The sequence below is a fragment of the Capricornis sumatraensis genome, chromosome 1 (assembly GCF_032405125.1).
Source record: "Capricornis sumatraensis isolate serow.1 chromosome 1, serow.2, whole genome shotgun sequence".
NCBI lineage: Eukaryota > Metazoa > Chordata > Mammalia > Artiodactyla > Bovidae > Capricornis > Capricornis sumatraensis.
Window position 1 is genome coordinate 93,022,594 of NC_091069.1, and position 13,985 is coordinate 93,036,578.

The window sequence follows — 13,985 nt, forward strand, 5'->3', positions numbered from 1 at the left end:
TTTTCATTGTGGTGTGCGGGCTTCTCATTGCGGTGGCCTCATGGAGCATGGACTCTAGGTGTGCGGGCTTCAGTGGGTGTGGCAGATGGACTCAGGAGTTGCGGCGCACAGGCTTAGTTGCTCCACAGCACAGAATCAATCCAGAGTCTCCTGCATTGGCAGATGGAGTCTTTACCCCCAGTGAAGCCCCTGTAGCAGAAATTTTTCGTTAAGTATTATTGGTTAGTAAAATGTGAAAGGTAGATTGAGATTAGATTATATACTAAATGCCAGGTTGACAAGTTTGGACACTATCTTGCAGGTAGCAATAAAGTGGTGAAGGTTTTTATGTAGAGGAGTGATAGTAAAAGAAATGCTTTAAGGATATTAGTAATGACAGAATGAATTGGGATGAAGGGCAGCTGTGGTGAGAGTGATGAGAGCTTGCAATAGGGTTGTGATGATGGTGAAAGGAAAAATAAAATTCTATATTAGAGATTTTGACAAGAATACATAGAATTTTATAGTTTAAAAAAGTTAGTTAAAAATGGAGATTAAGATGCTTTTGAGCCTCTGTGACTGAAGGAATTGGTGTAGAGAACGCTATTGAAAATGGGTAGTTTGGGAGAAAATTCCAAAGTCAGTAAAAACAGTAGCTAAAAGTTGCCATAAAGGAGAGAGGTTGTTCACAAGTATTTTTTTCCTGTCTTCATAGATAATTTTATTAAATAATCCTGGAGTTACTGAAGATTGACATGTCTTAACTGAAGCTATATTTTGTCTTGGGCCAGTATACTATAGCTTTGTCAGAAACATGCAGTTGATAAATTTTATTAATTTTAAATTTTTAAATCATCCCAGCAGTCTGTTTCATCTTATTATAATATTTTATTTAGAAACCTTAACCTAGGCTATTCTACATTTTCTAAAATTTGATAAACACATATTGAGTGAGACCTTGTTATCTGAAATCTCCTCCCAGTTTCCTCAAAACTCTAGAGGATACCCATCCTGTGAAGCTCAACTCAGGTATTCTTGACTTCTCCCAGAAATAAATCGATTCCTGATGCTTTTTAGCATTGTTGTAATAATGACACACTCTTTATTTTGTTTTTCTTGTTAGATTGCTTGCACTTTGCCTATAGGAATCATGTTTTACTTGGCTTGAATACTTCATAATGATTGTCATATTAGACAAAAATTTTTAATAAAGTGAATGAATGATTCTGAACTCATTCCTTTCCACTAAAATCAAAAGGGCCGGTGGGGGGATTGGGGGGAGATCTTTGGTGATCAGCAAGAACTGAGAACTTACCGACCACAACAACTGAATGTATATTTTCACCCCATCCCCCAATGGCATGCAGGATTTGGACACTTCTAAGAAGTTTTAAAAGTTGTAATTGCTGCTCTGCACCTAGGACAGCACCCAGCGCAGCATAGTGTACAGGAACTCTGGCTTGAGGTTTGGGGTTTGTATTCTGGATTCGGGAAAGAAGAGCAAGTTTTTGGGAAAGTTTGAAATCCTCATAAACACTCTAAAAATGTATGAAATGCCAGAATGGTTTCATGGCTTTGTTTCAAAATGTTTTACACTGGCTGTAGAACCCACTTCATGAAGTAGTTTGAGTTAAAATGATCTAATATTTGTGTTTTAACTTTCAGCTTTGTGTTATTCTTGGAAAATTTCGCACCACTTGTGAATTCCTTGAACCTGGGCATTGCAAACCCACTTCTGTTGGGCCCATCTCCTTTGCACTTTGCTCAGATTAAGACTCAGTTGGCGCTGCAGCAGCTGAATGCCATTGCCTCACATAGTTCAACACCACCTTATACTTTATTAAATCAGGCTTTCTTGAAAATAGCCATGTCGAGACCCAGGTTTAATCCTCGAGGAAACTTTCCACTTCAGAGGCCACGAGCACCTAACCCTTCTGAGATGAGGCCTCCGGGACCATTTATGAGGCCTGGATCTATGGGTCTTCCAAGATTTTACCCAGCAGGGAGAGCCCGTGGAATTCCACACAGATTTGCCTGCCATGAATCTTATCAGAATATGGAACCGCAGAGAATGAATGTTCAGGTAACTCAACACCAAACTGATCCAAGATTGACCAAAGAAAAATTGGATTTTCATGAAGCACAACAAAAGAAGGAGAAGCCTCATGGTAGCCGATGGGATGATGAGCCTCATATATCTGCATCGGTGGGAGTGAAGCAGAGTTCTGTAACGCAGGTTACAGAGCAGAGTCCTAAAGTACAGAGCCGCTATACAAAAGAGAGTGCCTCAAGTATCCTAGCAAGTTTTGGATTATCTAATGAAGACTTAGAAGAACTCAGTCGCTATCCTGATGAACAGCTAACTCCTGAAAATATGCCATTAATCTTGAGGGATATAAGAATGCGGAAAATGGGGCGCCGATTACCTAACTTACCTTCTCGGAGCAGAAATAAAGAAACACTTGGTAATGAGGCAGTTTCGAGTAACGTGATTGATTATGGGCATGCAAGCAAATATGGCTACACAGAAGATCCACTTGAAGTACGTATTTATGATCCTGAAATTCCAACTGATGAGGTCGAGGATGAATTTCGGTCACAGCCAAGTATTTCTGCATCTGTTCCTGCTCCAAATGTGATGTGTAATTCTATGTTTCCTGTTGAAGATGTGTTTCGACAGATGGACTTCCCCAGTGAGTCCTCCGGTAATCAGTCCTTTTTCCCAGTTGAGAGTGGAAGCAAGATGTCAGGTTTACACATTTCAAGAGGACAGTCAGTCCTTGAACCTGTAAAATCTGTCAGCCAGTCCATTAGCCAGACAGTTAATCAGACAATGAGTCAGTCTCTGATTCCTCCTTCTATGAACCAGCAACCTTTTTCATCAGAATTAATTTCAACTGTAAGCCAACAAGAGCGGATCCCACGTGAACCTGTCATTAATTCATCTAATGTACATGGATCGGGAGGAAGTAAAAAGAATTACCAGTCAGAGGCTGACATCCCCATTCGGTCTCCCTTTGGGATTGTGAAAGCATCGTGGCTACCAAAGTTTTCGCATGCTGATGCCCAGAAGATGAAGAGACTTCCAACTCCTTCTATGATGAATGATTATTATGCAGCATCTCCAAGAATATTTCCACATTTGTGTTCTCTGTGTAACGTAGAATGTAGTCATTTGAAGGTGAGTGTTTTTAAAGATCACTGTATCATGATAACTCAGTGCCCAAGTTTCATCTAAATTCTCATATGTATGCTGGTGTTAACTAGTCATTAAGGAAATGGCAGAAATTTTGATTGCAATGTCAACGCTTAGTTGTAATCTAAGTAACCTGGCCTGAATACTGAATTGAGTGTTAGGCTTTCTGTATTCCTGTGACTGGGCACACCACATGGATTTTTCCATTTATTTTGAACTTTTGAGAGGTTATCCCAGAGAATGCAACATAAAATTTATATGACACAAACTGTATTTATAAGACAATGTCACATGAATTACCTTTATCTGAATAAGAGAATCTGTTAGTATAAAAATAAAAATTTGGAATAAAATATTTGTACTGCACACTTTTAAAGAGACAGTATATTTTAGCCTTGCATGTATCTACCTGTCTTGAGCTAAAGATAGTTAATGTTGATTTAAATATTTTCTGACTCTATGATTCTTACCTGGATTTTTAGTGCTTCATGAGAAGGAGCTTCCTAAGATAACTAAATCCATAGCATATCAAAATTGAGTCAGAATGAATTAGTGGGACCAGCTGTGGGCTCAGAGCATAGAGTGTAAAATGATCTTTAGAGAGAAGAGTCTTTAAAAAACAAAGAAGCCTTAGGTGCCTTCATGGTTAGGAGAGTTAGAATGAAGTATTTTACCGAGGTCCTGAAGAATAACGTAGAATATATTGTTTGATAGTAATCACTGGTGGATTTGAGTAGAATTTTCTGAATATGTTTTATTTACTATATATGTTTGGAAACTTACTGTTTCTTCTATTTACTAATGTGATTTGAAGATTTATATTACATGTGACCAGGAAGGAATGTATTGCAGTATTTTCAATGGGAACAAGCTATGATTCAAGGCTGTAGCATTGGTTGTATACTTTAATAGGCTTAAAAGTCTATAGGTATTTATTCCCTTGTTTTTTTCCTCCTTCCAGTATTGTCCTTTTATTGTCTTTTTGTTACCCACTCACCAGGTTTCAGCCAACAAGAATCTGATACCTGGAACTGATGCTTCGGTCAGAAACGTTATTGAAAGCAAAGGAAATCAGCATTCTACCTCATTTTAGCCAGATTTTCTGAGTGCTAATAATAATTGCCTTGCTCTATCAAAGGGAATAGCAAAGTCTTAAAAAAATCTCAGCACTTAGTTAAAATCTAGTAGTCCTGGCCCAAGTACTGAATTGAGTGTTAGCCCCTCTATGTTCCGTTTATTTTGAACTTTTAGTTAATCATGATGAATCTAAGAAAAAATAATATCTTAAAAGTTTTAATTTTTATTCTGTTGAATAGAAAATATACACATTCAGTAACTATTTACTGGTTACTAATTTTGTACATGATGCTACATTAGGTGCTGGAATGAAAATAAACTACATAAAGTTTACATGTTGTTCTTAAGCAGTTTATACAGTCTCACTGAAGAAAAAAATTAAACACCTAAGGAATTTTTTAAGAATTAGAAGGCAACAAATAGTTTGGTGATTGTAATTGACTTGTTTGGATAGGCTGTAGGGAGAGAGAGATTTAATATTTCTATCTTGATTGCAGTCTTATATCAGGTTAAGTCAGCATTATCAATTTACCAATACTTTTGTGTATTTCACAGTGTATAATTAAAAATTATACTTTCTGGCATCAGAAGACTCCTATACTCCAGTTAGATAAGACTTGTTGAGTGACTAGATGCACTCAGTCTGTCTGGTCTAAAGTGATCTGGGAGGGAAGACTTCATGGAGTAGGTTAAAGGTGGTTCTTGAATGATGAGTAGGCTTAGATGTACCCAGGGGAAGGGGGATGACATTTCAGATGGGAGTAACAATGATAAGTTTGAGGGGCCTAGAAAAACTAGCCCAGGGAGTTTAGATGTGAAATGAGAGGCATTAAGAAGCTAATTAAGATTCTTGATACGTGAAATGACACATTAAAAAATATATTTCAGGAAGATAAATCTGACTGATGTGTGCAAGATGAATAGGAATGAAGAGAGAGAGGGTAGGACACCTAATTTGAGGCTTCCCTAGTTATTCGTGTGTGTTGTTGACAGTATGGATTAATAGGATAAAAGTACAATAAAAATAAAAATCTTCCTGACCCAGGGATCAAACCTGAGTCTCTGCAGGCAGATTCTTTACCATCTAAGCCACCAGGGAAACCTGTAATACGATAAAAAGACATTAAACATTAAAATAAATCATTTAATGATTATTAGAGTTCATAGAAATTGATTGCCTTTTTAAATGAACAGATACCTTTTAACAGTCGGAACAGCACAATGGACCTAACGAATTCTTCGCTACTAGATGACAAATGATAGGGATTTGTGAACATGGACTTAGGTAGTATAAACTACCTCTCTTGTTTCTGTGATGTATTTTGCTGCCCTGTAAGTGTGCATGTATTTGACATTACAAATGTGTAACCAATAAATATAAATTACCAACTGCAAATTTTTTCTTGCTAAGTAACAACTACCGATGTTACCTACCCCTGAGTCAAAACTACAGTCTGAAAAAGACAAGAAAATGAGAATTTTTTTTTTCTAAATTGAGTTTCAGACATCAGAGAAGTCATGCTTAGTTTAGAAGTTATGTCTTTTTGACTGTCACAGTTGGTTTAGAAGTCTATCCTTGGTTTAAAGCCGTGTCTTTCTGACTGAAATAATTCAGTTCAAAAAAATACTGACATAAAGGTTTTTTTTTAAGTAGTTGGTAGATAAGAGAGTGATATGGGTAGGTATTTTCAGAGTTGGATTCTGGGTCCACTCAAGTCTGCAGTCCTTGCAGCATCTTCTGCCTAGTAGTTAATTATTAGTCTTTCTCTGGAGAGGAGTCCTGCTTTTGGACCCTTGTCTTATTGGAGAGTAGAAATCAAGGTGGTGTAGATACATTTACTGAAACTAAAAGTGAGTAATGTCAGAGAAGTGGATGTGTGTGTGTATATAGAACTGGACAGAGTATGCCTTAAATAACTTTTAGCTGTCAGCATTAGCTGATAGTTGCTATGTCAAATACATATCTAGTATTAATTATATCTTCATGTTTTTTTTCAAGAAAAACTGAAAATCTGGATTTTTATATGTTGGCAACTTATTCACATAAAACGCTTTGTGGTCCGATTAAATCATGCCCAATTTGATACTTGTCAGTGTGTCTAATGTAAACAATATCTAGTTACTATCAAAGACATGGGTTTAGCAGTACTAAAGACTCTTAACTGCCAGTCTCTTCTAGCTTTCTGTTTCCCTGAGCAGGATATGCAGACTTTATTTTTTTGTAATCCACAGTCTGTTCCATGGCTTAATGAAATACTTCAGGGTTTGTCATAACCTGCTGCTGAGTATTGCAAGTAGCATGCACTTGTTTTCAGATAGTTCTTGACAAGGCAGATTCCAAAATTAGTATCAACTGTGGTTTTTAACTGGATAGTTCTAGTTTGTCTTTGGCAATGACAAACTAAAATGTTTTTGAAATGGAAATGAATAACATTTTCCTTAAGGAAAGTTTTAAAATACAGAAGGAACTGTTCAGTAAGTTTACTACCTGTCCAAATATTGGAGACACAGTAAAATGTTACTCACACTTTGGTTTTAACTGTTTCACTTGGGGGACTCTCTCTTTGAAAAATTGTAGTGCCTTTTAAAAAAAAACATGTATCTTCCAGGAGCTTTTTATGGGTGCAAAATATAATTTTAGGGCAGCTTATGAGTGAAGTTAAATGAGAAAGCATTTTGTTCGTTGTAAAGCTCTATATGTAAGGCATATTATGTCTTTGAAATGATACTGCTTTCCACTATATCCTGAAAATAAATGTTTTGATCAGCAGCATTTTTTCATATTTTTACTAATCTTATCCTTTGTCAGTATATAGTGAGTACCTTGTTTGGAATGGTATTGGCCTAAGAGGTAGGATTTTTTGTTGTTAATGTTGTTACCTTGAAGTTTAGAGTTGTAAGGCATCAAGACTATATTTTGGAGATGCCATTTCAAATATTGTTCTGTTTATAGAGTTCTTGATACTCTGTAGTGTGTGTGTGTGTGTGTGTGTGTGTGTGTGTGTGTTAATATTTGAGATGAGTTATTTCTGATCCATGCTTTTATTTTCTCCAAGTTTAAATGTATGTTTGACTTCAAAGTGAGTATCCATGGATAGGATTTTTAAAATGTTTTCTATAGCTAAAATGTTTTAAAATGGCATCAATGAGTTGATATTAAGTGCTTTTGTTTGGAGTCCTTTTATTTTTGTTTGTGAAATTTTTATTGAGTAGCCATATGGTATTTATAACTAGGTTTGTTTAATTTTTGAAAAAACAAAAGATGCTGTGTCATGTTAACAAGCCTAGTGTCATTAGTCAAATGAGGAATGTTCTAATTTGTGCACTTTTCTCCTTTTACAATAGGATTGGATTCAGCATCAAAATACATCTACTCACATTGAGAGTTGCCGACAGTTACGTCAACAGTAAGAACAATTTTCTTCATTCTTATAGGTGGCAAATTTACAGAATAGTTAAATGTCTCAGGTATGATTGTTTGATATCTTTAGTGTGGTACTTTGGAGAAAAATTTTAGGAAGCTATTGCCTATTTGAAATACTAATTTTATACAAATATATTTAAACTTTTTCTAAAAGAGAATTAAATACAGTCCTTTTTTCTGACTCCTTCCCAGTAGGTAAATTTAATATAATTGGTTCGTTCCTGGTGCTTTGCCATCCTTGGAATGGTTTATCTGTTTCAGAACACAAAGCCTTCCCTTCTCCTATACTTCCCTCTCTTTCTTCCCACCCTTTCCTCAAAGAATAACTAACTAAAAACCACTCAAACTAAACGCTAGTGTTTAATTTCAGGTCTAAATCTCTCTTGGTTTAGAACCTGTTTTCAGGAAAAAACTCTTAAGTAGGAGATGAATAAGCTAGATATGGTGCTTCCTAACCATTGGTTCTTCAGTTCTTTCATCTTTTCCTTAAGACAAGGCACCTATGAAGGTAAAAAGTGTGATTTTCTCTTATATCATCTGGAGTTATATAAAATATGTGTTCCCCTAGTATTGTTAAACATGCTGCTTCAGTTGGGTATCAAATTCCTGGTCATTACGCTGATGATAGTAACATGTTCTCGAGCAAATGAATTTGTGATAGCTGTTTTGGTTTTTCACGTTGTTCTTCATGAAAATGTCACCACAATTTTTTTGAGATTATTCATGACTCTCCTAGTCATACATGATAAACCTTACTTGGACTAGTTTTTTAAAGTAAGAAAATTTATAAGCTCATTTAACTAGGAAGCTTGAGTGTTTCTAGTTTCAGGAACAGCTGGATTAGCTGCTCAAAATCAAAGTGTCAGTAATACTTGCATTTCTTGTCTGTTCCTTTCTGCTTTGTCCTCATGAGGACACTTCTCCACAAAGCAAAGTGACCCCCTAGTTCCACACTTAAGTGATCTGAATATCTAGCATTCCTGGAGTTAAAAATAAATAAAAGCACTTCTTTTCTCATAAATTCTGTGGAAGTTTTTGGTTTGAGTCTTTTGGACCACTGTGGGTTAGTTGTCCATCTCTAAACCAGTTAACAGTGGTTGTAGGAATAGGGTACTATAACTTGGTTGGTGTCATGTGCCTACTCCTGATGTAGAGTGTGATATAAGCCCTACTTGAATCATATAGACTGAGAATAGAGATAGAGTTGCTTACCTGTATAGATCTGTGCACAGACATTGGTTTTTATTATAAAGATAATTTGTTACTTGAATTGGGCCATACTGCCACTGTAACTGGAAAATCTCTCCTAAAGTCACAAATTTTCCCACAGAAACCCAGTGGGATGTCTCATTTTTGTGAAGCTAGGGGATTTAGATGTGAGAGAATTAGTTGCTGTAGGTAGGCATTAAATGCTAGTTACAGGAGTCTAGCTACATGCACTGCCATCAGTTTTCTACGCCAAATGGCATTTATGCCTACTGAAAGCTTTTTGTGTAGATAAGCCTTTTTTCCATGTACATAGGACCCTGATTTTAAAGCATGTAGTTTCAGTGCCTGCTACTTTGTTGCTCTGTTTTACGTTTTTACCTTTTTCAGGTACTCTTGAATAATTTCTTCATGGCTTTCTGTCTACTGCTCAAAAATTAACAAATGCATTAGATTTGATTAGGTGCTTTGGATCTTTGCAAGACAAAACATATGCTATTTCATTCTTTTTTTTTATAAGCTGCATTGTACTTCTGTACTTAAATCTATTTAGTCATTCCTTTACTGATTAACGTGTGAGTGCTCAGTTGTGTCTGACTCTTTGTGACCTCAGGAACTGTAGCCTGCCAGGCTTCTCTGGCCATGGGGTTCTCCAGGGAAGAATACTGGAGTGGGTTGCCATTTCCTCCTCCAGGGGATCTTTGCAACCCAGGGATCCAACCTGTGTCTCCTGCAACTCCTGCATTGGCAGGTGGATTTTTTTTTTTTTTTTTAACTACCGAACCACCTAGGAAACCCGTACTGATATATATTTAGGTTCCAATTTCTTTTCTTAAGGTTTATTATCTCTTCTCTCTCTTCATCTTATTGAATCTTTCTGGATTATGACCAGAAGTAAAATTGATTAACTTGAGAAAAGATAGTACGTTAGCTTTAGTATTATAAATCATAATTAACATAATAAAGAGCTATATGCTTCTGTGTTGGACTTTCTTCTCGGTGCTTTACACAGTGTCTGTAATCTTCAAAGTAACTCTGTGAGATCATATTTGAACCCTGTGAAGAAATAATATTTCATAATATTAACTGAAATATTATGTGAGAGATACATGTAATGATTGTGATTTTACCAGTAAGAGGCAGCTTCCCAGCTGTCACACAGCAAATAATTGGCATAACAATATATCTGTCTAACTCATGGCTCTTTGTTAAAACTTTTTTCCCCTCAGCACTTTATTCTGAAAAGTTTCTAAGGTGCAACAAATTTGAAGGGATAATAAACATAGTCTTCCTCTTTATTTAACCAATTGTTAACATTTGATGTGTCTATTGTATACTTTATATACAGTTTTTAAAAACTAGTTGAAAATACATTGCAGACATTGTAACACTTCACTCCTTAATTCAACATCTACCTCTTAAGAAAAAGGAAAAAAATTTTAAAGCTTTTATTTTATATTGAGATGTAGCTGATTAATGAACAATGTTGTGATAGTTTCAGGTGAACAGGGAAGGAACTCAGCCATATGTATACATGCCATTCTCCTCCAAGTCCCCCCTCCATAAGAATAAGGAAATTTTTCTACAGTGGTTATCTAACTACAGTGTAACACATGATTAACAATGATTTCATAATACCTTCTAATACACAGACCAAATTCAAATTTCCCCATTTTTTCCAAAATGCCCTTTATAACTATCCTTGGCTATCCCACTCCCCACACTTTTTGAGGCTATTTTCACAACAGTTGACTTTTGAAATGTCTCGTAGACTATTCCACATTCTGCACCTTTCTGGTTTTTTCCTCTTCATTAAATTCAGGTTGAACATTTTTGTCACAAAAACTTTATAGGTAATATATATACCTATGTATCACATTGGAATATAGATGATGTCGTTTACTTGGGTCCTTGTTCTTAGCCATTATATTATATTGTCATGTATTATGCTTCTGAAACATTTTTTAAAACTGGTTAGGTAACACACAGGCAGCAAATATAAGAACATAATTCTAGTGGTTAACTTAGATCTGAAACATCATTTCACATCTGAAATATTATTACCCCCTCTTGAATTGGAAAGTTCTGGAAATTTAATAACTTCTCTTTGTTGGCAACGAGCTGTATTTCCAGGATCGCACGTAAGAGAAAGCTAAGGCTTACTTGTATTAAGTAACTGACTTTCAGATTGTTGTACTCAATCATGTCTGACTCTTTGTGGCCCCATGAACTGTAGCCTACCAGGCTCCTTGTCCATGGGATTATCCTGGCAAGAGTACTGGAGTGGGTTGCAGTTTCCTCCTCCAGCAAAATGCAGTACTTGGGTATAATCTCAAAAACAACAGAATGATCTTAGTTTGTTTCCAGGGCATATCATCAACATCAGGGTAATCCAAGTCTTGTCCCAAACACTGATGCTGAAGAAGCTGAAGTTGACTTTTTCTTTGAAGACTTACAATATCTTCCAGAACTAATACCAAAAAAAGGATATCCTTTTCATCATAGGGAATTGGAATGCAAGAGTAGGAAGTCAGGAGATAGCAAAATAAGAGGCAAATTTGGCCTTGGAGTACAAAATGAAGTAGGGCAAAGGCTAACAGAGTTTTGTCAAGTGGAGCACTTATCATAGCAAATACCCTTTCCAGCAACCCAAGAAGTGACTCTACATGTGGACATCGCCAGGTGGTGATGGTGACCAAAATCAGATTGATTATGTTCTTTGCACCCAAAGATGGAGAGGTTCTATACAGTCAGCAAAAACAAGACCTGGAGGTGACTGTGGCTCAGGTCATAAGCTCTTTATTGCAAAATTCAGCCTGAAATTGAAGAAAGTAGGGAAAACCACTAGGCCATTCAGGTATGACCTAAATCAGATGTCATATGATTATACAGTAGAGGTGACAAATAGATTCAAGGGATTAGTTCTGGTAGAGTGCCTGAAGAACTATGGACAGAAGTTCGTAACACCATTCAAGTGGCAGTGACCAAAACCATCCCAAAGAAAAAGAAATTCAAGGAGGCATAGTGGTTGTCTGTGGAAGTTTTACAAATAGCTGAGGAAAGAAAAGTGAAAGGCAAGGGAAAAAGGGAAAGATATACCCAAATAAATGCACAGTTCCAGAGAATAGCAAGGAAAGATAAGGCCTTCTTAAATGAACAATGCAAAGAAATAGAGGAAATAACTAGAAGGGGAAAGATGAGCGATCTCTTCAAGAAAATTGGAGATATCAAGGGAACATTTCATGTTCATGGAAGGATGGGCATGATAAAGGACAGAAATGGTAAGGACCTAACAGAAGCAGAAGAGAAGAAGATGAGATGGCAAGAATACACAGAAAAACTATACAAAAAAGATCTTGATGACCTGAATAACCATGATGGTGTGGTCACTCACCTATACCCAGACATCCTGCAGTGTGAAGTTAAGTGGGCCGTAGGTAGCATTACTACCAGTAAAGCTAGTGGAGGTGATGGAATTCCAGCTGAGCTATATAAAATCCTAAAAGAAGATGATGTTAAAGTCATAATCCCTTATTTATACACACATACATATATATATAACATACATATATATACACACACAGTGGAGGTAACAAGTAGGTTAAAGAGATTAGATCTGATAGACAGAGTGCCTGAAGATCTATGGATGGAGGTTTGTAACACTGTACAGGAGACACCAACCAAAACCATCTCAGAGAAAAATTGTAGTAGTAGATGAAAAAAATTGTTCATGTTTGACAGTTGTTGATGCTGAGTGATAGATACACTGGATTGAAGTTTTTTGCCCTCTCAATTTGTCACACTGATAGTTATAAGATGCTCCAGCTTTCATGTCTGCTCTCAAAGCAAGAAGGATGGTGCAGAAATTTTCTCAGAAGTCTGCCAGTGGTTTTGTACCTATATGTCATTGGTTTGAACCTATCACTGGCTGTCTTCTAAAGAGACTGGGAAAGCAAATTTAGCTTTTTTTGACCTTTGTTATGGAGGCAGACCTGGGAAAAGGCAGTTGAGAACTGCGTTTTTGTTTGTTTTTGACTGTACTAGGTCTTTGTTGTGGCTCCCAGGCCTCTCTGGTTATGGTACATAGACTCTCTATTTGACACACGATGAGAATTGCTTTTGAGTTAGCCTGCCAACAATATCTGAGACAAATGTCAACAAATAAAAACTGCTTACCTGTAGTTAGTTTTTGACCTCACTTTATTTTCTTGTCAGGTGGCTTGCTGCCTGCATTTCCTTATGTAACTCTCCTCTTGGCTACTGAAATTGTATTTTTGTACATCTGCGATTTAATAATTTAATCATCATTTCCATTAACATATAGAGTCTGGATTCTCTGGAATAGTTGAAGGTGAAGATGTCTTTTTCTTGGACTTCTATGGTGTTACTTTTCCTCCTACTTTTTCTTTCTGTGATTACCCCTCAATTTCTTTCATTGGTGTATCTTTGCTTTACTCTTAAGTGTTAGTGTGCATAAGATTCTGTCCTCAACCCTCTTTTTTCCCCGGTAACTCCATTCTCTGTTTATCTCATTGACTCTTAGTGCTATAGTTGATGCCTAATTTCTAAATATCTCAACACTCATCTTTTTCTCTAATCTAGACATTTATTTCCAGTTGTTTTGCAAACATTCCTATGTTCCCTTCACTTCAGAAATGTTTATTGTTCTCCATTGCCTTTTACTTAGGTTCAACCTCCTTAACATGACTTGAAGGACCTTCATAGTTTGTCTCTGAGCTGTCTTGGCCAGGTTTTCTGCCTCATAATTACTTTTTGTCATGTCCATGCTGTGGCGACAGTGGTTCCTGAATAGAACACGTTTGCCTCTAATCTTCCTTTTACGTATTGCCACTGTGTGAAACCTAACCTGATCCATACCTCTTGATAACTCTTTTTAAAGGGCTACCTGAAAAGCAACCTTTTCTTTGAACTGTCCCCTGAGATCCTCTCTGAGGAACACTTGGTACAATATAAGGGGCAGCATTCATGTCTCATTCTATAGAATGGTGTCCTCTAGAGTTCTTCAGAGTGAGTGAACTGTCTTTTAATGCTTACCTAAGCTGGTGTTTTATAGCTCTTCTATACCTTTTAACAGTTTTATAT

At 36.5% G+C, this 13,985-nt stretch overlaps 1 protein-coding gene across 2 annotated transcripts in view; it reads left to right on the forward strand.

The window, feature by feature from the left end:
- Positions 1-1,846: 1,846 nt before the first annotated feature.
- Positions 1,847-13,985, forward strand: part of ZNF638 (zinc finger protein 638) — a 72,292-nt gene continuing 60,153 nt past the window's right edge. For both annotated transcript variants that reach the window (XM_068968487.1, XM_068968551.1), the window contains exons 1-2: positions 1,847-3,160; positions 7,598-7,659. In XM_068968487.1, coding sequence (XP_068824588.1) covers positions 1,847-3,160; positions 7,598-7,659 — 1,376 coding nt within the window. The remainder of the gene's footprint in view (positions 3,161-7,597; positions 7,660-13,985) is intronic.